This window comes from Mobula hypostoma, chromosome 29 (genome assembly GCF_963921235.1).
Source record: "Mobula hypostoma chromosome 29, sMobHyp1.1, whole genome shotgun sequence".
Classification (NCBI taxonomy): Eukaryota; Metazoa; Chordata; class Chondrichthyes; order Myliobatiformes; family Myliobatidae; genus Mobula; species Mobula hypostoma.
The window spans coordinates 9,271,014-9,296,924 of record NC_086125.1 but is presented as its reverse complement, the minus strand read 5'-3'; the positions used below and the strand labels follow the sequence as shown (position 1 = coordinate 9,296,924).

General features: G+C 45.6%; 1 protein-coding gene across 2 annotated transcripts in view; it reads left to right on the top strand.

Annotated features, from left to right (window-relative positions):
• Positions 1–25,911, top strand: part of LOC134339299 (3',5'-cyclic-AMP phosphodiesterase 4B-like) — a 408,487-nt gene that overhangs the window by 73,715 nt on the left and 308,861 nt on the right. Inside the window, exon 1 of one of the 2 annotated variants that reach the window (XM_063035678.1) lies at positions 7,612–8,724. The exons of the other annotated variant lie outside the window; for it this stretch is intronic. Coding sequence (XP_062891748.1) covers positions 8,504–8,724 — 221 coding nt within the window. The 5' untranslated portion in view covers positions 7,612–8,503. Of the gene's footprint in view, positions 1–7,611; positions 8,725–25,911 lie in introns of those variants that run through there. 2 annotated transcript variants of the gene reach the window in all.

Below are 25,911 nucleotides of genomic sequence, written 5' to 3'. Positions count from 1 at the left end.
AGAAATCGGTGTTCATACCATCAGGTTGGTGTCACAGTGGCGGGCATTGGGAGCAAGGGTGGACCCAAATGCAAGACACATCTTGTGAGGTTACTTAGATTTAGTTTATGGTTTGATATCAGGAGAGCTAGGCAGGAGCAGGAGTAGCGAACTGGACCAGGACTGAGGACTATGACTTGACTGGGACCAAGGGTCTGGGCTAGGACTCGGAATCGGCTCCCAGAACTAGAGGAGACATGAAGAGGCTAGGGTATGGACTCTGAGCCCGAGACTGGGCAAGGACCCAGTACCTGGGTCTTGCCTCGGGCTCGGACCCCAGAACCAGGCATGGACATGACATGGGCTAGGGAGAGGAGGAACATGGGAACACAGAGCCTCGGTCTCGGGAGAAAAAGTACATGGAACCATGGACACATACACAGAACACAGAGACGGGACCCCTCCTTGGGTACAGGACATAGGGCCGGGACTCGCACACAGAAGAGAGAGCTGGGACCCCTCCTTGGGCACAGGACATAGGGCCGGGACTCGCACACAGAACAGAGAGCCGGACCCCTCCTTGGGTACAGGATATAGGGCCAGGACTCATGACCCTCCGTGGGGCAATGGCAAGACGGCCTGACTTACCCCACGGAGGCAAGGACAAGACACGACAAGACATGACCCCCCGCGGGGCAACGGCAAGACGGCCTGACTTACCCCACGGAGGCAAGGACAAGACAAGACACGACTCCCCGCGGGGCAATGGCAAGACGGCCTGACTTACCCCATGGAGGCGAGGACAGGACGAGACAAGACAAGACCAGACAAGACCAACACGAATGAACACCAGACGGTACCTATCTAGCTCCGGTGATGGAACTAGACCAAAGTGCAGACGAGGACTAGAGGCGAGAGGGGCAGAGAAGGGATTCAGACAAGGGGGTAGGACAGAAATCACTGACTGCCAGGGCCAGGACTAGACTCAGAACTGGAAGCCGCCAGGGCCAGGACTTGACATGGTACTTGAACGCTGCCAGGGCCAGGACTTGACGTGGTACTTGAACACCACCAGGGCCAGGACTTGACATAGTACTTGGATGCCGCCGGGGCCAGGACTTGGATGTGGTACTTGAACGCTGCTGGGGCCAGGACGTGGACGTGGTACTTGGATGCCGCCGGAGCCAGGATGCGGTGCTTGGAACCTCCGGGTAGTGCCGAGCTCTCGACTCAGCCCGGGAACAGTAGACAGCGGCTCTTGATTCTCTCCGGCGGGTTAACTGACAGACCCACCTTGATGAGGAAACTTTGCAGGCTCACTTCAGTGAGGTAACTGGACAGGGTTGCTCCGGTGAGGAAGAGCGAATTACCGGCACATACTTCGGCAGAGACTAGCCTTGCTCCAGCCAGATGACATTGGCACGCCATGACTTTGCAGACGCTCCTGCACCGAACGGCTGAAAGCCGGAGACTGTAAACTCCCGGTTCAGCTGAGTGTTAATTGCCTCTAATCATCAAAGTCGAGGGACACGGGAAAACAGGGAATCAACGGTCCAGATTGTAACATAAACAAGCTAAATTTAAAGGGACCCCGATCAGAACCATGACAGTTGGAGGCTACCCAGATGGAATATAAGGCGTTGTTCCTCCAACCTAAGTGTGACAGTGGAGGAGGCTGTGGATAGACATATCAGAATGGGAATGGGAAGTGGAATTAAAAAGGATGGCCACTGAGAGATCTCGCTTTTTCTGCTAGGCAGAGCGTAGGTGATCAGCGAAGTGGTCTCACAATCTATGTTGGATCTCACTGATATAGAGAAAACCACACTGGATACTGTATACTGTATCTACTGGGTACAGTAGATGACCCCAGCAGGCTCACAGGTGAAGTGTCACCTCACCCGGAAGGACTGTTTGGGACTCTGAATGGTAGTGAGGGAGGAGGTGTAGGGGCATGTGCAGCCCTTGTTCCGCTTGCAAGGGTAAGTGCCAGGAGAGAGATCAGTGGGGAGGGATGAATGGACAAGGGAGTTGCATACGGAGTGATCCCTGTGGAAAGCAGAAAGCAGGGGCGGAGGGAGGGAAAGATGTGTTTGGTGATAGGATCCTGTTGGAGATGGTGGAAGTTGCGGAGAATTATGTGCTGGACGTGAAGGCTGGTGGAATGGTAGGTGAGGACGAGAGGAATCCTATCCCTGGTAGGGTGGCAGGAGGATGGGTAAGAGCAGACGAGCGTGAAATCTAAGAGATGTGGTTGAGGGCAGCACTGATGGTGGACGAAGGGAAGCCTCTTTCTTTGAAGAAGGATGACATCTCCTTCATTCTGGAATGAAAAGCCTCATCCTGAGAGCAGGTGCAGTGGAGGCAGAGAAATTGAGAGAAGGGGGTGGTGTTTTTACAGGTAACATGGTGGGAAGATGTGTAGTCCAGGTAGCTGTGAGAGTCCGTGGGTTTATTATAAACATCAGTAGATAAGCTGACTCCAGTGATAGAGACAGAGGGCTCAAGAAAGGGGAGGGAGGTTTCGGAAATGGACCAGGTAAATTTAAGGGCGGGGTAGAAGTTGGAGGCAAAGTGGATGAAGTCGACGAGCTCTGCATGGGTGCAGGAAGCAGCACCAATGCAGTTGTCAATGTAGCGTAGGACAGTGGGGACAGCCACCATTGTAGGCTTGGAACATACTCTGTTCCATGTAGCTGACAAAAAGGCAGGCATAGCTGGGACCCATGCGACTGCCCATGGCTACACCTTTTGTTTGAAGGAAGTGGGAGGATCTAAAGGAGAAATTATTAAGAGTGAGGACAAGTTCCACTGGATGGAGCAGAGTGGTGGTGGAAGAGTGCTGGTGGGGTCTGGTGTCCAGAAAGAAACAGAAAGCTTTGAGGCCTTCCAGGTAGGGGATGCAGGTGTATAGGGACTGGACATCCATAGTAAAAATCAGATGATGAGGGCCTGGAACCTGGAATCATTGAAAAGATCCAGAGCGTGTGAAGTGGCCTGGATGTAGGTAGAAAGGGACTGAACTAGGGGGATAAATCAGAGTCAAAGTCTGCAGATATTGGTTCAGTGGGGCAGGAACGAGCTGAAACAATGAGTTTATCTGGACAAGCAAGTTTGTGGATCTTGGGTAGGAGGTAGAAACAGGAGGTATGGGGTGCGGGAACTATGATGTTGGTGGCCATGATGGGAGAACGATGAGGACATGCTCAGCCATCTGTTCTTTAAATAATTGGACGCTGTCATAGTGCTGAAGTCCTTACGTATGACCCAAAGCCTGGTTCTGGCAAAGTCGCTGCTTTCAACATTTCAGACTCCAGACTGATTGGAAACTGAACAATTTTGAATCACATCCTGATAGGCAGCTCAGATTAATAGTGACTTCTGCTTTGTTCTTCTGTCGAAACAGTGCATTGCCCTCCTGTAAATCACTATCTTACTAGAAATTATTTTATTTCAGTTTAAATCATTCAAAACAAAGTTAAACAGTGTCACGTTTTGTTAATATTAGATTTAGTCACTACCTCTGCCCTATTTCAATGGATTAAAATGGTAGCTGTCAGCTCAATACCCTCAAGTTGTCCCCTAGAGCAAGACTTTTCCTGGAAATGCCACACTTAGTTAGCTTCCAACACACACAGAGTAGTCTTTACCCAATAGCCGTATTCATTCTGCACCACAGTAACACGGTATTCAGTCAAGTTCCCCATGGAATGCATTGAAATCCAGATGCATTAGGAACAAAGACAACATGGAGACAGCTGATGGTCAGCAAAAAAAAGGAGCAAAATGCTGAGAATGTACAGCAATTCCTAATATTTCTTGGTACTTTTAATTAGTGTGCTCTTTAGAATATGGATTCACAAGTGTCAGGAAATGGGGTGCCTAAGCAGAAACTCCAGTTAAGCCGCACTAAGTGCACAATGCAGTACTGGCCTATATTTTAGGGAAGATGTAGGAGCACTGCAGAGGGTGCCAGGGTGACTTGTTCCCTTTGGTACAAAGGAGACCGAGGGAGAGGTGTATACAATTATGAGAAGCCTGGGTAAGGCAATCAGTGATGATCTATCTGTCTTCGCAAGGAGATTAATGATGAGAAAACATAAATTTAAGTTGGCAGAAAGATCAGAGGGAAATTGAAAAAACTATTTCACTCGATTAATACAGGGAGTTTGGAACTTGTTGGGAGCAGAAAAGTTCACCACACTTAAAAGACATACCTGGATGGGCATTTGAAGACCCACAATCTGCAGGGCTGTGGACCAAGAACCGTGAAGTAGGATTAATATAAAGTCCAGTTTTGTGCTGGCATCGACAAAATGGACAGAATAGCCTTCTCTGCTATAAATATGTGTGATTTCTAAGATTCCATGAAGCTGTCACATCTTTTTGTCTGCTTCTACTGCACTTTCTCTGTAATGCCAACCTGTTATTCTGCAATGTTATTGCTTTACCTTTGTGCTACCTACAAGGTAATAGGGTGCTAATAGCCTGTACTGTTCTATGTTTTATGTTTTAGCTCAGTGCACTGACGTGATACATAAACTGTAAAATTGGCATGCAAAACTTTTTTTACCGCGGTACATGTGATAATAATCATTTACCAGTGTAAGAAGAATGCACAGAGCCAATGAGATTGGTAGAAGATTCAGAAGGGAGATGAGAAGCATTTTTTTGCATGGCAAGTTGTAACCTGGAACATGTTACCTGATACGGTAGAAATTAATACAATGGAGACTTTTAAAAGGAAACTGGATAAACACCTGAGTATGAGGAAGGATGAAATTCGATAAAGTATTTTCAATTCATTCATGTTAATCAGTTAATATATTTTTTCATGCAATTCCATTCATAAGTATTGATTTAATTATGAGAAAAAACAACACTAAAAAGGCTGTTAGATAATTTTGGTGGGGGATATGAAGCAATTTATTTGCATGGTATTAATTAAACTAATGAACACAGCTATACAGGAGACAAATACATCATTTAATTTACAAGCAGATAACAACACATGACATAACACCACCACCTCATTCAAATTCTATTCATGACAGATTGCTTAATTTTCCCTTTTTCATTTGTTGTGAATCTATAATATTAGATACATCTAATACTAAAAAAAAACTAACATTTCTTCATTCATCTGTGGGATTAGGGTATTGCTTCACCACTCATCTTCATCTGCTTTTCTGATTACATTTCTTTGTTTGCTTTTGTGATTGTGAACCATCTTCTCGAATCGTTGCACTCTGTTCCGAAGGAACTCCCACAGCGCAGCTAAGTAAGGGATTCCAGGGTATTGATTCAGTGGAACTGAAGGAATGGTGATCATTTCTGAGTCAGAATGACATGCGATAGAGAAGGAACAATAGGTAGCGGCATTCCCAAGCCTTGGTGGTAATGGCCACATGTTTGTGAGATGCTATGGAAAAAGTTGCTGTCATGGATCTCGGATGCCTTGTCGTAGCCACGGGTTTGGAGGAAGTGGTAAAAAAAGGCTTAAATATCGATGCACTTTTTTAACATTCAAATTTCATCACTCTCCCCATCTCTTCTGAAGGTGTAGACTCTGCCTGTGTTACAGTTCCTCTCCTGAGGGTGCTGACCCTCCTGGGCTACTACCCTATGCTGATTTCCTTTGAGTAACTTGCCCAAGAGGCTGCTGTTCATGTGCAACCCTTGACCAGTAAAGGTACCTTCTCGATCAAGTGATGTCTACCATCTAGTGGAAGTCACCGCATTTCTACAGAAAACAGACTTCTGGCCCGGTTTGCTCTCCCAATACCAGGGAATCTGAGGCAAACAAATCTGTCAAACTTGAAATGCTTAATTTGTAAGATAGATTTTGGGACCTTATAAAAGCTCTAGAAAGGGAAGGGTTGCAGCAATGTAAAACTTAAGTTGAGCTAGTCAGATAAGAGATGAAACCCAGATGGCAGACAATGGAGAGAAACGTATCCATGAAGAATCTAAGATATCACATTGGGAGACGCAGAAGGAGTAGCCACAATGGTGTGAGTGTGAATCCTGGAACGTATCGTCTGTTCTCTTCTGCTGGAGTGTGGTCTGACTGTTGGTGTGATAGGGAGTGGTGTTGGATCAGAAGCTATCCTGACTTGCCGCATGAAGAGAGGTGAGAGAGCAAGAAAGACAGAAACAGAGATGGGATCCATCACGGGATAAAGTAGAATAAATATCGGAAAGAAGAGAGATATCAGAATTGCCATCGCCCTCTGAACAACTCTACAGCTCCTCCAAGACACAATGTACTGGGGTCCTGCCCTACATATGCTGATTTCCTCAGCATAGGTGACTCACTGTTTATCAGATGATGCAACTTCTCTTCATTGTATTCTGAGACTCCTTCTGTCACTTAGTCACTCCGCAACTTGTGGAATTTCTTTCTGCAGCCACCCTCACCCTCAGGCTGCAGGACTTGATTTCTTCTGACTATAGGACTTCCTGTCTCCCTTAGCTTGTGGACATATCCTCCTCACTTTATAGAAACGACTTCTCCCTCAGATCACGGGACCCTACCCTCTTGATCTGTAGAAATCATGCCTTCCTCAGATCATGGATTCCCCCCCCCACACCAGTCTGAAATCCCTAACATATCTGTGGGACCGTCCTGCTCCAACTTGGTGGATCTCCCCTCCCTCTGTCTATAAGATCTGGATTCCTCTCCAAACATTGGCACTTCGTCCCCCTCTCCAAGGGTAGCATTCCATCTCCACCAGCCTGTGGGTATCTCCCCTCCTTTTGATCGCAAGACAACCCCCTCCCTCACACCATGGGATTTCCATTACCCTGTTTCTAGGACAATTTCATTCTGCAGACCTTTCCCTCCATCACCCTCTGGAACTCTTCCCCCCCCACATTCCCTCCCGTCTGGGAATATCTCCCTCCTTCCTCCCTCTCTCAAATGGTGGGATTTCTCCCTTTATTAGTGGAACCCCTCCCATCCTCCTTCAGTTGAGTCTATCTGCCCTCAGTGCTCTCCCCCACCCCCCACCAATTTGTTGACTTCCTTTTTCAACCCTGTCTGGGCCACTCCCTCCCCGTCTGTGAACCCTCTCAGGTTGTGGAACTCTTCCCGCATCAATCCTTAGACAACTGTCCTTCGGAAACTAAGATTCCTTGACCCTCAATTTGTGAGATTCCTCTCCTTCAAAGTATGACTTTCCCCGTCAATCTGTTGGTCTCTTCCAGACTTCGGAGATCACCCCTCCTCCCAAACCTCTCTCAGACCTCTCACTCCAGAACCCTCTCCCTCAGCCTCCATCTACTCTCTCTCTCCGATTTAGGACCCCTTCACACCCTCGCTGCAGGGCTATTGACCGATCATACTTCTTTCCACGATGTTCTATTGAATTACGCATCCTTACTTCGCCCGAAAATAAACATCAAATGCACCAAAAAAAAACCCACATCTCCTCTCTCAAAGTCTTTACATGAACAGAAACAGCGAACTCCAAGAAGGAAGCATATTACTCATCCCTCCTTGGTCCTGGCTCGGGCACGTCTGCGCTGTGCTGGGATCTTCGCCCTAGACGAGAGCAATGAAAATAATTGGGTTGGGCTGAGGGGAAAGGAGCAGAGAGAGCGAGCGAGAGAGAGAGAGAGAGAGAGAGAAGCAGGTGGAGAAGGCGGCGATGGCAGGGGATTGGGAGAAGCAGTTGTGGGCTCTCAGAATGGGTGACAGAGAGCGCTCGCGAGTACTGCTCATCCACCGAGGCTAATCTTCAGTGTGTGAGGGAGAGGGAAGGTGTAGGACAGAGGCAAGCTGAGCTCGGCAGCATTGGGCTCCCACAGCGAGCCCCAGCAGGAGGGTAACGCGCAGCGAGTGCGTCTGTGAGTTTGGCGACAAGGGGCGGATATTATTGACTGCTACAGCGCACGGATGGGGGACCCGGTGCTGGTGAAGAGCCGCTAGAAGTTTATCGGCGATACGCAGAATCCCCGGGCAGGACGGGGCTCGAGAGAAATGGGGCTAACACGTCGACTTGACTGAGCACAGTAAGAGCCCAAACCAGCGAATGCCGGCGCAGAGGGACAGGATTGGCTGCTGACTGACTCGGGATTACAAACACAAGATGCAGCCAAGGGGAAGGGCAGAGGCGGCTTCAAGAATCTGATCAACACGGGGTACTGTGACAAATATAAAGGTTGGAGCGGATCGTGGAAGAAAAGTGAAGTAAGGGGAGAGCAGGCGGGATCTCAGAGGAAAGGTTGGAAAACCAAGAGGGCACGTACTGTGGATGAAGAGTGCGCATCTCAGGACACGAAGCGCTCCGAAGCCTGGTCCAAGTGAGATGTGATTGCCCCGGGTGCGTGGATAACGGAGGGAGTCACCTGCAGAGTGCGAGACGGTGGGCTGATGAGGTGACCCGACCTCCCTCTGGTCCGTAGTTCTCACCCGTTCCATCTCGACCCTAATTTTCTGTCCGTCCCGGGTGGAATTCCGCCGGGACTGCCCGGCGCTGGGATCTGCCTCTGAGTCGTCCACTCACTGGTCTCTGAGAAAATGGATCCTCCGTCGTGCTCGCTGAACACGCTGAAACCCCCTCAGCACTTGTGGAGACAGCCCCGGACCCCAATCAAAATCAAACACCGCGGCTACTCGGACACCGACCGGCATGTGCACCGACAGATGGAGCGTTCCAACGCCGTGGATACGAGCGACAGGCCCGGCCTGAATAAATCTCGCATGTCGTGGCCTTCTTCCTTCCAAGGAACCCCCCGGCGGTAAGAAATAACTCAATTTCCTGATAGCGAAATTTCTGTGTAACGCGAGTCGCGCTGACAGGGTTCGCTCTGGAGGTTCGCTATGATAGTGTATATGGATTGTCAGTAGATCCCAAACCCTCCCGAGTTAGCACAAAGGCACGGCGTTAAAGTTTTTCCAAAGTTTTTTTAACCGTTTATTAAAATGTGGAGTGTTATATTAGTCCGTCCCAGGGCACAGGTAGTGCTCATCGTGACGGGGCAGTGCGAGAGCAGCTGGGATAACGTCTATCCAATGGGTGCAACAGTCTAACCCGTGGCGGCAGGGTCTGTCCGGACAGGGCAGTGTCCAGTGGGTGCTGTGTCTGTCCCGTGGCTGCAGGTTATAATCAGCGAGGCAGCGTCTGGGCAGTGAGGAGAGTGTTCAGTAGTGTAGAGCCTGGCGAGCTTTTGCTATGGTTGCTTGTTGCTGGCTGATGTGATTCCGTGATATTCATGTGTGAAATTGTTATTACGTCATTTGCATAAACTACCAAAATACACAAACCAAATTCCCTTCTCAACGCTGCCTGCCTACAACACACATATCAAATATGCTTGTATTTTAAAGCCTCTTTAATGATTGTTTTGGCCTCCTCCCCACAACCTATTAGCGTGATGTAGCACAGGAATCTTGTGGTGGCAAGTTCCAACTGGCTATACACCATGTGTGAAGTTGGCGTTTGAATGGTGTCCCAGCCGTTGCTGGTGAACGCAGCAGGCCAGGCAGCATCTCTAGGAAGAGGTACAGTCGACATTTCAGGTCGAGATCCTTCGTCAGGACTGGACGAAGGATCTCGACCTGAAATGTCGACTGTACCTCTTCCTAGAGATGCTGCCTGGCCTGCTGCGTTCACCAGCAACTTTGATGTGTGTTGCTTGAATTTCCAGCATCTGCGTTTGCAATACCACACATGTTTACTTTCTGAGATTCATAGCTCTCCCTCAGGTCCCACGGGCGAGTTGATAATGAAGTCAACCCAGAATAGGAATACCACTTCCCCACCCCCAGTCTTTGATGTATACAGTACCAGCAGATCCATCTGAGCTTCTGCTGCTTGTGATTTCAAGCCTCATCAATATCTATACATATTCAAAACAGTTATCTGTTATTCAAAAATCCTTTTTCAATATCTGAGTGTATTTTCAGTACTAACTAGTTTAGTTGTGACTGGCCTCTGACCTTCCAGAGATTTGGTGGTTAATTCTAATCAGACCCCACCTCCCCAAGTAATGGAGCAAAATGATCAAACTTTAAATATTTTTCATTGAATTTTGTTCATATTAGCTGTGGTTCCTAATTTACCACTCATTTATTAAAGGTACCTATTATGTAATAAGGTAATTCAGAATATAACTGAATTCTTTTTTACATCTTTTATGGTTACATTGAAGCTTTTACTTGGACTCCTATGCATATTTCCAAGGTAAGAAATTGTGTGGGGATGCTTTTAATTAGATCTTTTGCATCTTGATTTCTTTGCTTTCTTGAGCCAAGATTTATAGGCTCTGTAGACTGTGCTCTCAACCTGTGAGAATTTTACAGTCACTTCATTTTTATCAAAAGATTGGAGGTTGAATTCCAGTATTTCAGGTAATATGAGTTTATATAAATTTATTAAACTGTGCGTTACTGTTGTAGGTTTCTGACAGAAATACTGAATGTGAACATGTAGACAGGAACACCTTTTATCTTGTAGACATTGTCGCAAGCAGTGGCAATAACATTTGTTGCTAGAGCATTTATACTGATGATTGGAAGGAAGACAAACTTTCTGGAGAAATATTTTAAAACTCATTTATTGCTTTTCATTCTTCAAAATTCTCCTGAATTGGTTTAGGTATTTAACAAATTTTTATAAAACAATCTGAAAATTGCATGTATGAGTATGTTATTGAGTAATTTGGGATTTTTTTAGCTTATTGAGTTCTGTTGGCTAATATTGTTAGGTATCAAGAAATTATGCAATACAGTGCGATTTTATCAAATGTCACGTACAGTACTGTGCAAAACTCTTAGGCACACATATATACAGCTCGGCTGCCAAAGACCTTTGCTCTTTTCTGTAGTAATTCTAGGTATTGCAGTGCTGCAAAAAAAAACAAATATCATGACATATGTAAGTGATGATAAACCTAATTCTGATATACGTCTCTATTGTGGACCGAGAGTGGAAAGGGGGCAGGGAGAGGGGAATCATGGTTGGAAAAAGGGGAAGGGAGAGGAGAGGAGTGGGAAGCACTAGAGAGACATCCTGTAATGATCAATAAACCTTGCCTGGTTTCTCAGGGCTGGGTGTGCCTGCACCCGGATCACACCCCCCCCATCTCTGGCACCCCTCTTCCACCTGTGTCACACACTTCCCGCAGAGCTCCATCCTCACCATCCCCAACATCCTTTGCTCCTGCCAGATTTACAAACTCACTCTCTGCTCCACATGGACAAGTACAGTACTGTGCAAAGGTCCTGGTCATATGTATGTGCCTAAGACTAATGCATAGTACTATACGTCTGTGGTGAAAGACAAGGGTAGGTAGTTTGGATGAACTGAAGGTAGGGGAGATACCTAATATCTTCCAATACATTGACTGAGAGATGCCAATTAAAGTTTGAGTTCATTCAACTGTGCTTCCTTCATAATGTTTTTTTCCAGATTCTATCAATTCCCTAATGTGGGACCTCAGCATTTATCTCCAGAGGTGTCTTCCTACTCAACTTCAGATTATACCTCCCTTTTCATAGTAACAAAACATAGGATCACATTCCCAATACCTTTTAATACCTCTGACTCACTGCTGTGGGAGACCTAATTAATGCACTTAATTTATTTAAAAAAAGTAATATTTCCACCGTTCTACAGAAAGATAACTTTCTTCCACACTATATGTCTACATGTGCAACAAGGTTCACTGTGTGAGAGGACTATACTTGAATAATTTTCCTTTCTCAATGGAAACTGTATGCACAGTTGGCTCTTCCTAGGATTCCTTTTGAGAAGAAGGTGGTATAGAACATGAATTTTTGGGGATATTTATTTACCATTAGATTATGAGAACACTCAGTCCTCTTTTACTGTCATTTAGAAATGCATACATACATTGAGAAATGATACAATGTTTCTCCGGGGTGATATCACAGAAAACAAGACAGACCAAGGACTAACACTGACAGAACTGCATAATTATAACATATAGTTACAGCAGTGCAAAGCAATACTACAATTTGATAAAGAACAGACCATAGGCACAGTAAAAAAAAGTCTCAAGTCCTGAGTCGATCGACTCCCGAGTCCCTGATAGCAGGCGGCAAAAGGGAGAAACTCTGCCATAAACCTCCAGGCACCATCAACTTGCTGATGCCTTGGAAGCAGCCAACCCTGAGTCCATCCGTCCGAAAACTCTGAGCTTCCGAGCAGCCTCTCCGATACCGCCTCCCGAGTGCCATCCTCTGCCGAGCGCCTTCGACCTCCCCCCGGCTGCTGAGACACGCAAAGCCGAGGATTTCGAGGCCTTCAGCTCCGGAGATTCCGGTTACCACACAGTAGCAGCGGCAGCGAAGCCGGGCATTAGCTCAGTAATCTGAAGCAGCATCATTTTCACTCGAGCTACAATATTACCATACTCATTCAACTTCAGTTGATTTGGAAAGTTAATGATACACAGGAGTTAGTTGCCCTGCAGAACTCCAATCAGGCCCCTGTCCTTTACCTTAGTAGATGACATGAGACTTTAGGAGTGAATGCCATAGTTCATTGAAATAGCACCAGTTTATAATTCAGAATATGTATATATGTTACATAAAGGGATGACTGCATGAAGCCACCCAAGAAGCTTACTGATATCATACCAATCTTCGGGTACTTACCTACTGCCCGTTATGCCACTGGCTTTTCCAGCATCAGTGAAGGTCCTCCTTCTCTATCTGTCCTTAGCCATGCACAGATGTACAAGCATTCTTCATTGCTGTTTCTGTAACAGTTTTGTTTGTCTGCGTTATTAGTCTTGTGCTGAACCCCCTGATCCTAAAGCACCGGTGGACCACTCTTAGTCTGACCTCTACCCTTTAACCTGTTTGGCATGGGTGACCCTATCAAGAGCCAAGCATAAACCCCTGACTCCAGCCAACGTAGCTCTCCAGATCATGGAAGCATGCAAGCCTCCAGACCATGACAGGGCTGTGGTCCTCTTGGAGGAATTCAGATACAACAAACAGATTAGAAGCAGGGCACAGCAGTGGTCGTCAGGGTCCCAAATGGAGATCAGTGGTCAGCCGAGGTAGAGGAGTTGTTTGAGAGAACAGCTGTGGTTGACAGACCCATTCACTGAGGATCTAAATTTGTTTTGTTGATATTATGATATTGGGAGTTCAGCTCTGGGGTCTTTCTTTCCCGAGAAGGGGGGTGCATATTGGGAATAGCTTGTTTCATGCGTCTGATGCTACAGGGACCTCACTGTGTTCTGTTGCTGTTATGCTTACTCAGCCAATCACTATGTTCTACCTAGGCTCCCTTCTGCGCTGGAATAGGACTGTTGTACCAATTTGACCCCCTTTTCACTACTTTTCTTCTTTTAACAAGACATACAGTTTGATGATAGTTTAGGAAATCACCCCTTGCCAAGTTTGGGGATCTCATGGAAAATGTTATCTTTAAATATTTATTGTACATTAAACTGCTGGACCACTTCCCTCCTCTTCTATTCCAACAGTGTAGCAAGCAGAAGATTTCAAAGCAACGTTTAAGAAGCTTTCAGACAGACATGTAGGCAGGCATGGAATTGAGTGGTACAGACCACGTGCAGGCAGATCTGTAGTTTAAACTGACGCACATAAGTCAGTTCAAATGTCGTGTGCTGAAGGGCCTCCTCCTGTTCTATGTTGTAAGAACAATTCTATTTTGAACAACCAATATGCCATCAAACACTCCCACAGCAGGGTCAGCATGAGTCAGACAGAAAGCAAACCTCTTGTTACATTCTTCTACCAAACACTCACAGGTCAGGAAAAGCATGGTTTAGTTGCACAGTGAAGATCCCCCAACAGTGTTCCATCAAATACTCCCAGGACAGGGACAGAATAGGTTAGATGCGGAGTGTAGGTAAGCCAACAATCAAGCAATTTCAGCCAGGAATAATGCAGATTAACAAAAGGAATGGTGTAGATGATGTGTACGTTAGAAACTAGCCTTGATGTGTTCCAACACTGCCCATAAAATTGACTTAAATGTATTTGAAGATTAACCATTGGAGATAGAATATCATTTCATCCATCAGTCTCTGATGAAAAACCTGCAGCAGCATCATAGCCACATGACATTGTATAAGCAGCATTCACAAGAAGAGCATAAATTATACATAATCTTTGCAAGAAAACTCAAAAAAATTGTCCATTTTAGTACAAGGTGGTCAAAGTGGTCATAGTGGCGCTAAATTGAAGCAATTAGGGTTTTGCCAGTTGTTTCAAGAACCAAATGCTTGAAGGGAAGTAGCTGTGCTTGGATCTGGTGGTGTGGGCTTCAGGCTTCTGTACCTCAGCCCAACGGTAGCTGCGAAAAAGATGGCACGGCCCAGATGGTAGGGATCTTCGATGATAGATGTGTCCTTCTAGAGGCAGTGCTTCTTGTAGTTACCACTGATGGGGGAGAGATATATGCACATGAAAATATTCATATTTTAGTGGTTTCAAATATTTCTGGCCTTTTAATTTTTTCCAAGAACATAATATCTAACATACATGATGGTAAGTAGATAAAGTTTACAAATCAAACTCAGTGAATAGCAAAGAGGAAGTATGTATAAACTCGTAAAATTCTATTCTGTTAGACTTGCTTCCACTTCAGCAGCTGTGCCAAGAGATTGTATGAAAGTGTTAGCCATTATTGATGGCGATGGAATCGAGTTGTAGCTCAATACCCTAGGGAAGCAGAAATTATCCTTACCCCATCATCACAACATTTGATGCACTTCACACATGGCTTACCTTTGGAGTGTACTGATGGATCTGTGGGAATTGGCTGTAGTTATAATCTGAGTATTAAAAGGAGAGAGGTAAGTATGAGCAAATTTTATCCCAACCTAATTCATATTGACTTTGACAAGATACTCATAACTTTGTAGATTTGGTCAGAACCAAGGCTATCTCAGGTAATTGGTTTTGAAATGATTTAGCATTGAATGCTTGTAGAGTACAGCTGACATCTGCTCTTTGAGTGAATTATGAAATTTGTACTATACAGTCCCTTCAACAGAGGACAGTGAGAGGCTTTCAGCTTCTACCCCAACCCAGTTGAGCCAGTGATAGTCATAGCAAGGATCAAATGTCTTACGGGTAAATGCTTACTGAAGTAAGCTCCCTCTGTGTAATAATGTGCCTTGGTTCTGACTCTAAAGTGCACCCACAATGTATGTGCTCAGAATTGGAGTTCACCCTCTTTTGGTGTAGCATACACATATATGAACAGCCACTTAGCACATTCAAATAAAAATAGACTGTACCTCCCATCTTGTCAGCCACATCTTGCTTCATCTGTAGAAGAGGCTACAGTTTCCACGCTGTCCTGAGCATCATTAAACCCCTCAAAAATGGAGTGGAAGAAGGTCATCCTCAGTTCTGTAGGAATGCAAAAGAAAGTAAAACAAAACGTAACAGAGACTGCTGGGAGTACTCAGTCAAGCAGCATAGAGTAGGTAGTGAACATTTCAGTTAACGGATCATTCCTCATCTTTTCAGTCCAACTGGGTGACTCACGTAGAATTGGCTAAAGACAGTTCTAAGGGTGATCTTCACTCTGAATCATGCAGTAAAAGTTTCCTTGTGCTGGTCCCAGACTGTGTTGCCGACAGGGATCATAGCTGTTGCAATGCTGCTGCTGGGAAGCAAGTGTGAGCTTTAATCAACCACATGCATCAGCCATTTACATCAAAAATAATGTGTGAAGAGGAAGGGCATTTGTTTTTAATACATCTCACTGTAATTGTCCATATAGATTGAGTCGAATGCCTCAACTAGCCCCATGACACATTGAGGCATAACCTTCCTTTCTTTTCAAATCTTTTTATTATTATTATCCAAAACTAACACGAGTACATCGAGGTAAGCAACACCTACAATGTCTCAAGAAAAAAAACATTATTTTAAAGACTGAAAAAATTTTGGTGATAAAAAGGCCCTACTAAGCAAGAAAAAGTGAGAAAAAAAAACCCCATTAAGTGTTCAACCCCAGAGCCATGCGTCATACAGAAAGCTTCTAAAGATGAACATCAAACCGCCAGCAAGAAAAGAAAAAGTACCAAAAATTTACAATCAGATCGTGGAGGAAATCTATCAATTAACTCAAATGATAATAACGACCAAATGAACCCCATCTTTTCTCAAAATCAAACATAGGTTCAAAGGTTCACTAACCTTATTATCTCGGCAGAGATTGCAACACATATAAGACCATTATGTAGGAGAATTGGCCATTTGGCCCTTCAGATCTGCTCTGCCATTTCACCATGGCTGATCCATTTTTTCTCTCAATCCCATTCTCTTGCCTTCTCCCTGTAGCCTTTCACGCACTGACTAATCTAGAACCTATCACCCTCTGGCTTAAATGTACACCTGGCCTCCTCAGCTACCTATGAAGCCAATGAGTTCCACAGATTCACCACCTTCTGGCTAAAGATATTCCTCCTCACCTCTATTTTGAGGCTGTGCCCTCTGGTCTAGACTCTCCCACTACAGGAAACATCCTCTCCATATCCCGGCTATCTAGGCATTTGAACACTTACAAAAGAAAATCTGAAGATGCTGAAATCAGCAGCACACACAAAACGCTGGAGGAACTCAGCAGGCCAGGCAGCATCTATGGAAAAAGGTACAGTCAACGTTTTAGGTCGAGACCCTTTGGCAGGACTCAACATTTCAACAATTGATAGGTTTCAATGAGACTCCCCCTGATTCTTTTAAATTCCAGTGAATACAGGTCTTGAGGCATCAAACACTCCTTGTACAATGACCCTTTCATTCCCGGGATCATTCTTGTGAATCTCCTCTGAAACTTCTCCAATGTCAGCACATCCTTTTTCAAATAGAAGGCCAAAAACTGCTCACAATACCCCAAGTGAAGCCTCGCCCAGTGCCTTATAAAGCCTCAGCTTTACATCCTTATTTCTATATTCTCATCCTCTTGAAATGAATACTAGCATTACATTTGCCTTCCGACCACTGACTCAACCTACAAGATAACTTTTAGGGAATCCTGCACAAGGATTCTTAAGTCTCTTTACTCATGGGATTTTTGAATTTCCTGTCCATTTAGAAAATAGTCTATGCTTTAATTCCCTCTGCCAATGTACATGACCATGCACTTCCTGACACCGTATTCCATCTGCTATTTTTTTGCCCATTTTCCTAACTAGTCCCTCTGCACTACCTGCTCCTCCACCTATCTTAATAACATCCGCAAATGTGGCCACAAAGCCATCAATTCCATTGTCCAAATCATTGATAAGTAAAGAGAAGTTGTCCCAACACCAACAGCTGTGGAACATTACTAGTTACTGGCAGCCAACCAGAAAAGGCTCCTTTTATTTGCACTCTTTGCCTCCTGCCCATCAGTCAATTCTCTATCCATTGCTAGTATCTTTCCTATAATGCCATGGGCTCTTATCTTGTTAAGCAGACTTACGTGTGCCATCTTGTCAAAGGCCTTCTGAAAATCCAAGTACACAACATCTTCCGATTCTTCTTTGTGTATACTGTTTGTTATTTCTTCAAAGAATTCCAACAGTTTTGTCTGCCAAGATTTCCCCTTGAGGAAACTGTGCTGACTTTGGCATTTTTTATCATGTTCTCCCAAGTATCCTGAGACCTCATTCTTAATAATCCAACATCTTCCCAACCACTGAAATCAGGCCAACTGGCCTATAATTTTCTTTCTTTTGCCTTCCTCCCTTCTTGAAGAGTGGAGTAATACTTACAATTTTCCTGTCCTCCAGAAACATGCCAGAATCTTGTGAGTCTTGAAAGATAATTAATAATACCGCCACAATCTCTTCAGCCACCTCTTTCAGAACCCTATGGTGTAGCTCCGCTGGTGTTATTGCCTTTTATGTCACTGGTGTTTAGTTTCCTCTCAGTTTTCACTACTGTCAGTCAAGCAAGTCCCAGATGGAGTTACACTCAGATGTAGAAGGATTCTTCATTGCTGTTTCCATAACAATTTTATTTTACCATTTAGGGTTGTTAGCCCTGAGCTGAACCCCTGAACCTGGAAGACCGGTTGACCACTCTTAGTCTGGTTTCTAACCTTTGACCTGTTTGGCATGAGTGACCCTACCAAGATCCAAAGCATAAAGCCCTGACTCCAGCCAACGTTGCTGTCTGGGTCATTGGGGCATACAGGCCTCTAAACTATGGCAATGTTCTGGTCTCTTGGAGGAGTCCTTCTGGTCCAGGTGACTTAACTACCTTCAGACCTTTCAGCGTCCCAAGCATCTTCTGACTAGTAATAGCAGTTGCACTTTCTTATGCCCCTGACACTCTCAGACTTCCGACATACTGCTAGTGTCTTCCACAGTGAAGGCAGATGCAAAATACTTATACATTTCATCTGCCATTTCCTTCTACCCCATTACCACCTCTCCAGCATCATTTTCTAGTGGTCTGATATCTACTCTCGCCTCTCTTTTACTCTTTATATATCTGAATCTGTATTTATATTTGATATTATTAGCTAGGTTACCTTCATATTTCATCTTTTTCCACCTTATGGCTTTCTTAGTTGCTTTCTGTTGAGGTTTAAAAGCTTCCCAATCCTCTAACATTCCACTAATTATAATAATAATAGGCATCCATTAGTCTCATGATGGATTTGCGCCTTGGAAGGTTTCCAGGGTGCAGGCCTGGGCAAGGTTGTATGGAAGACTGGCAGTTGCCCATGCTGCAAGTTTCCCCTCTCTACACCACCAATGTTGTCCAAGGGAAGGGCACTAGGGCTGATATAGCTTGGCACCGGTGTCATCGCAGAGCAATGTGTGGTTAAGTGCCTTGCTCAAGGACACAACACGCTACCTCAGCTGAGGCTCAAACTAGCGACCTTCAGATCACTAGACCGACGCCTTAACCACTTGGATATGCGCCAACGATTCCACTAATTGTTACCCTATTATATGCCCTGTCTTTTGTTTTTATGTTGTTTTTGACTTCTATTGTCAGCCACGGTTGCGTCATCGTGCCTTAGAATAATTTTTTGAGATGTATTTATCCTGCGCCTTTGAATGCTCCCAGAAACTCCAGCCATTGCTGTTCTGCAACGACCTTGCTTGAGTTCCCTTCCCATCAGCTTTGTCCGGCTCCTCTCTCATGCCTCTGTGATTCCCTTTACTTCACTATAACACCGATACATGTGACTTTAGCTTCTCCCTCTTAATTTGCATGGTGGATTCGATCATACTGTGATCATTGCGTACTGAGGGTTCCTTACCCTAAGCTGCCTGATCAAGTCCCGTTTATTACAAAACGCCCAATCCAGAATAGCTGATCCCCTAGTGTGCTCAGTCATCAGCTGCTCTAAAAAGCCACCTTACAAACCCTCTCTCTTCAGAGCCAGTACCAACCTGATTTTCCCAACCTACCTACATATTGAAATCCTCCATGACTATCGTAACGTTGTCTTTTTGTTTTCTATCTCCTGTTGTAATTTGTAGGCCACATCCTGGCTGTTGCTCGGAGGCTTCTATGTAACTCCCATCAGGGTCTTGTATGTACCTCCCATCAGGGTCTTGTATGTACCTCCCATCAGGGTCTTGTATGTAACTCCCATCAGGGTCTTTTGCCCTTGCAGTTTTTCTCAGCTATACCCACGACGGTTCAGCACCTTCTTGCCCTATGTCACCGCTTTCTAAGGATTTGATTTCATTTTTTTACCAACAAAGCCACCTCATCCCCTCTACCTACCTGCCTGTCCTTTCAGTGCAATCTGTAACCTTGGATGTTAGGCTCCCAGCTGTGATCTTCTTTCAGTCCTGACTCGGTGATGCGCAAACTCTAACTGTGCTACAAGATCACCTACCTTATTCTGTATACTGTGTGCATTCACATAAAACACCTTCACCCGTTTCAATTTTGTCACCGTGTTACACTGCAACTCATCCCACTAACCGCAAATTTGCCCTACCATCTGACAGTCTCATGACACGCTGCATCTAGTTGAATACCAACTGCCCAATCTCTCTGGTTTCTATCATCCTCAAATTAGTTTAAACCTGCCCCCAAGGATATTGGTCCCCCTCAGGTACAGATGTAACCCATCCCTTTTGGACAAGTCATACCTTCCTCAAAAGAGATCACAGTGATCCAGAGTTCTGAAGCCCTGCCTTCCCCCCGCAGCAGTTCCTCTGCCACGCATTCATCTGCCATATCATCCTATCCGCATCCTCACTAGTGCATGGCACAGGCCTCAATTCAGAGATTACTATGCTGGAGGTCCTGCTTTTCAACTTTCTACCTAAATCCCAAACTAAGTTCTCTCTTCAAGACCTCCCTTTTCCTGCCTATGTCATTGGTACCAATATGTACCAAGACCTCTGGCAGCTCACCCTCCTCCTTTAGAATGCCGTGGACCTGAACTGAGACGTCCTTGACCCTGGCAACTGGGAAGCAGCATACCATCCGAGTGTCTCTTTCACACCCACAGAATATCCTGTCTACTCCTCTGACTATAGAATCCCCAGTCACTACTTCAGCCCTCTTCTCCCATCTTCCCTTCTCAGCCATAGTACCAGAGTCGGTGCCGGAAACCTGGTCGTTGCAGCTCCCCCCAACCCCTGTAGGTCAGTCCCACCCCCCCCCAACAGTATCTAAAGCAGTGTACTTATTATCGAAGGGAACAGCCACAGGGGTGCTCTGCACTGGCTGCCCAATTCCTTTCCCTCTCCTAACAGTCACCCAAGTACCTGCCTCCAGTAACTTAGGGGTGACTATCTCTCTAGCTCCTATATATGAGGAGAAGATGGCGGCGCGATGACAGCGCGCGTGGCCTCTCCGGTGATGAATATCTGTTATCTGTCAAGTAGGGGACCGTGCACAATTCTGATTTGATGGAGACGGACGTGAGAGCATGGAGGAACATCTGGAAAACTTCTGGAATGCCCGCTTCGCTGCCGCTGCTACTGTGTGGTAACCGGAATCTCCGGAGCTGAAGGCTCCGAATCCTCGGCTTTGCTTGTTTCAGCGGCCGGGGCGAGGTCGAAAGTGCTCGGCAGAGGATGGCACTCGGGAGGCTGTATCGGAGGGGCTGGTCGGAGGCTCGAAGTTTTCGGACGGATGGACTCAGTGTCGGCTGTGGTCGGCTGCTTCCAATGCATCGGCAAGTTGACGGTGCCTGGAGGTTTATGGCAGGGAGTTTCTCCCTTTTGCCACCTGCTACCGGGGACTCGGGAGTCGATCGACTCGGGGACTTTGAGACTTTTTCTTACCGTGCCCATGGTTTGTTCTTTATCAAATTATGGTATTGCTTTACACTGCTGTAACTATATGTTATAATTATGTGGTTCTGTCCGTGTTAGTCTTTGATTTGTCCTGTTTTCTGTGATATCACTCCGGAGAAACATTGTATCATTTCCTAATGCATGTATGCATTTCTAAATGACAATAAAAGAGGACTGAGTGTTCTCATAATCTAATATCACTTCCTCAGTTTCCCTTCAGAGCTCCTTAACACAGTCTCTGAGGAGCTGCAGTTTGCTGCACTTTGTGTAGATGTGGTTATCCATTATCCATATCTCCGTGAAAAGTAATGGAGACTGAGCAGTGGCGACTGAAGTATTCTGAGCAACAAAAAGAAGCTGACAAGTGCAGGGAACAAAACATTGACAAACGTGTGGGGACACAACGTCACAGTTCCTTGCTGACCTGTTGCGGGGGTCTATTTGCTCCTTGTTGTGAGTTACTGTATGAACGTAGGATAAGGGTTGCACCTTTAACAGTTAACTTCTACTGGATACTCTACACCGACGATGCCATCAGATGTGTCTCAGTTTCAAGATGGCGGCTACTTGACCTGGAAATAATATCGCAATCTGATATATGCAAAGTAGCTTTACTGCACACAAAATTATGCATAAGTAGATCCCATTTCTAGCCATACCAGCCACCTTGTGGGCAGCGAATAATTTGGGGCCAGTGTCTGATAGAGTTGCTTTGAGACATCCCATTATATTCAGCAGAATAAAATGGTGATTTCAGTGCATCACCCCCATCCCCCTCCTCCGCTTGGAGTTTTACTTAGTTTTCATAAATAAATGACCTACGTCTAATGAACCCTCCGCACCACCTGCACCATTGCTCAAATTTCAAAGTTCAGATTTATTATCAAAGTATGTATACCACATACAGCCTTGGGATGTCAACAAAGATCTTGCCCAATCTCTGAGGTGGATATAGAAGATCTGGAGACACAATAGACTGTTCAAAGAAGCACAGGAGGATAAAACGTATTGTTGGGTCTTTCCGCTTTGGTAGTTGTGAGAATTTGCTGTAGCAATGTTTTGGGGCTCAGGCTAGATTCAAATTTGAACTCAGGTCCCACTCTGGAGTTATGAATGTCACAAACTTCTTGAGACTCAGCACCCCAACAGGCAATGATTTTTCCCTTTTGCACCATTGAAGAATACTTGGCCAGCTAGTCTTTTCTTCCCTTCTATTCTCTCATGTTATAATTTGTTTGCAGGCATCCACAGTCTATTTTGTCTCCAGATTCCAGCATCTGCAGTCTCTTGTGTTTTGGGACTTCCTGTTCCCAGCCATTTTAATTCTCCTCCTCAAACACACATTGACATGTCTGTCCTCAGCCCCTTCCACTTCCAAGTTGTGGCTAAATGCAAACTAGAGCACGTCAGCTGGAAGGGTTCATATTCTGGAACACTTCGTATTCCACCTGGTCACATGAAAAGTGAATTCTCCAACTTCTTGACTCTCTGGCCCTTTTCTCTCTCATTCTGATCCACCTATTCTCCTCACCATACCTCTTCCCCTTTCTCCCTTCTCCATCTGTCCATCACCAACACACTCCACCTATGGGTTCCCTTCCCCCATTATTCCCATTTATGGCCCACCTCCCATGTATTTGTTTACTTATTTGTTGGGGTACAGTGCGGAATAGGCGCTTCCGGATCTTCGAGTTGTGCAACCCCTGATTTAACCCGAGCCTAACCACAGGACAATTTACAATGGCCAAGCAACCTTCTAACCAGTACGTCTTTGGACTGTGGGAGGAAACTGGAGCACCCAGAGGAAACCCACATGGTTACAGGGAGAACATACAAACTCCTTAACTGGCAGCGGTGGGAACTGAGCACAGGTCGCCAACCGTATAGTGTTGTGCTACCATGCTGCCCTGTCACTTCCACCTAACATCTCCCATCTTCTAACACAACTCCCACTCTCCTCTCCTCCATCCATGTATTACTACCCCTGGATCACAAAATACTCTGCAGATGTTGGGGTCAAAGCAACCCTCACAACACGCTGGAGGAACTCAGCAGGTCGGGCAGCATCTGTGGAAACGATCAGTCAACGTTTCGGGTCGAGACCCTTCATCAGGACTGTAGAGGGAAGGGGCAGAGGCCCTATAAAGAAGGTGGGGGGAGGGTGGGAAGGAGAAGGCTGGTAGGTTCCAGGTGAAAAACCAGTAAGGGGAGAGGTAAAGGGGTGGGGGAGGGGAAGCAGGGAGGTGATAGGCAGGAAAGGTGAAGAAGGAATAGGGGAAAACACAAGGAGGCGGAACCATGAGGGAGGTGATAGGCAGCTGGGGGAGGGGGCAGAGTGAAATAGGGATAGGGGAAGGGATGGGGAGTGAATTACCAGAAGTTGGAGAATTCTATGTTCATATCAAGGGGCTGGGCACTACCTAAACGGTATATGAGGTGTTGCTCCTCCAACCTGAGTTTAGCCTCATCATGGCAGTAGAGGAGGCCATGTATGGACATATCCGAATGGGAATGTGAAGCAGAGTTGAAGTGAGTGGCAACCGAGAGATCCTGTCTGTTGTGGCGGACGGAGTGGAGGTGCTCGACGAAGTGGTCCCCCAATCTGCGATAGGTTTCACCGATGTAGAGGAGGCCGCACCGGGAGCACCGGATGCAATAGATGGCCCCAATAGACTCACAAGCGAAGTGTTGTCTCACCTGGAAGGACTGTTTGGGGCCCTGAATGGTGGTTGGGAAGGAGGTGTAGGGACAGGTGTAGCACTTACACTTACAGGGATAAGTGCCGGGTGGGAGATCCGTAGGGAGGGACGTGCGGATCAGAGAGTCCTGGAGAGACCGATCCCTGTGGAAAGCGGAGAGGGGTAGAGAGGGAATGATGTGCTTAGTGGTGGGGTCCTGTTGAAGGTGGCGGAAGTTGCAGAGGATAATGTGCTGGATCGGAGGCTGGTGGGGTGGTAGGTGAGGACAATGGGAACTCTGTCACCTACCATCTGCCAGCTCATCCTACCCCCTTTTCCTCCACATTTTTAAACTGGCTATCTCCCCTTGTCTTTCAGTCCAGATGAAGGATCTCAACCCGAAGCATTAACTGTCCATTTCTCAGCACTGATGCAGTTTGACCCACTTGATTCCGCCAGCATTTTGTGTCTTGCTCCAGACTCCCAACATCTACAGCTTCTTGTGTCTCCTCGTCCTCCTCCTATAGTCTGCCGCTCATGTGGCTGCTGTTCAGTAATGCATTTGATTAAGGATGACTTGTCATTAAGGGGTTGGGTTCCATTTCAAGGATGATAAAGGAATTATTGTCTCCTTAGTGAGAAGCCTCCCTTAAGTAGTCTGAAATTAAGAGTATGGGCAATGGTCCAGTACGTCATGGAACCACCAAATTACTGATTGACAAATGCAATCTATGGTGCAGCCACCACACCTTACAGGGATTTTGTTTCGATTTTTATTCGAGTTCTCAGCTCGCTGCATTGTCACTGTCAGTCCGAGCCCTCCATTACACAAAGTACCCCTTCATTTGCCAGAGGCTTGTTAACGTAGGCTGGGTTTGTACATGGGGGTTTCATGAGCTAGCCCAACCGCCCTCAACTGCCCATCCGGCCCAAGTAAGTAGCCATTCATCCCTTTCCCATTATCTCAGCCTCCAACTCTAAAAGTTTCTTTTTGTACGGCTGTTTGCATTGAGTCCACCATAACCAGACTTGCAGGCGTTGTCATCCCATCAGCCACCCTGCTTTTTAAGCCCATGAGTCACATTTGAGCCCCTATTGCAGACCTTTCTGTGTTAAGTGTTGTCAGGTGATTATACTTTGTACAGTCATTATCTTGCCCCTGAGATAAGTGTTAGTGCAGTTTGGGATCCCATTTCATTAGTACAGAGATGATTAGGTATAATTTAATGGAACAACATGGAAATTGTGTGGGATCTATTTAAATGAGCTGAATAAACAAGAAGGAATTACAGCTAATTAGCATAGTTTAATCGAATTTTGTTCTGAAAGCTGGAAGTTGAGTGTTAAATATCACCGAACGGATTTTTTTCAGCTTTTTTGAGTTTCGGGGAGAGGGAATATGCTGAAAAGTATCAATGTAGTAACACTGTAATTAAGCGACCTGAACCATTGATCCAGAGACTTGAGTTTAAATCCCACCACAGCAGCTGGGGAATTAAAATTCAAGCAATTCAACAAATCTGTAACAAAAATACATCTCAGTAATGGTGACCATAAAATTACTAGGTGATCCCAACCACCCATCTGGCTCACAAACATCCTTCAGGTTGGGAAATCTGCTCCATCATGGGCACCAGCCTCCGTAGTATTCAGGACATCTTCAAGGAGCGACGCCTGAAAGAGGCGGCTTCCATCATTCAGGATCGCCATCACCCAGGACGTGCCCTCTTCTCATTGCTACCATCAGGAAGGAGGTACAGAAGCCTGAAGACACACACTCAGTGATTCAGGAACAGCTTCTTCCCCTCTGCCATCTGATTTCTGAATGGACATTAGCTCTTTTCTTTATTTTTATTTAATTATTTAATTATTTTATATAATTACAAGAAAGGAATAGGCTTTAATTTCCCGTAGAAAATTACCAACCTTGTAATGGGTGACAGGAAATGCAATTTCATTTTATAAGCAGAAGTTTAAGGTTCCTATATTTCTAATGCAGGCACGTGTACAGTTGAAACTG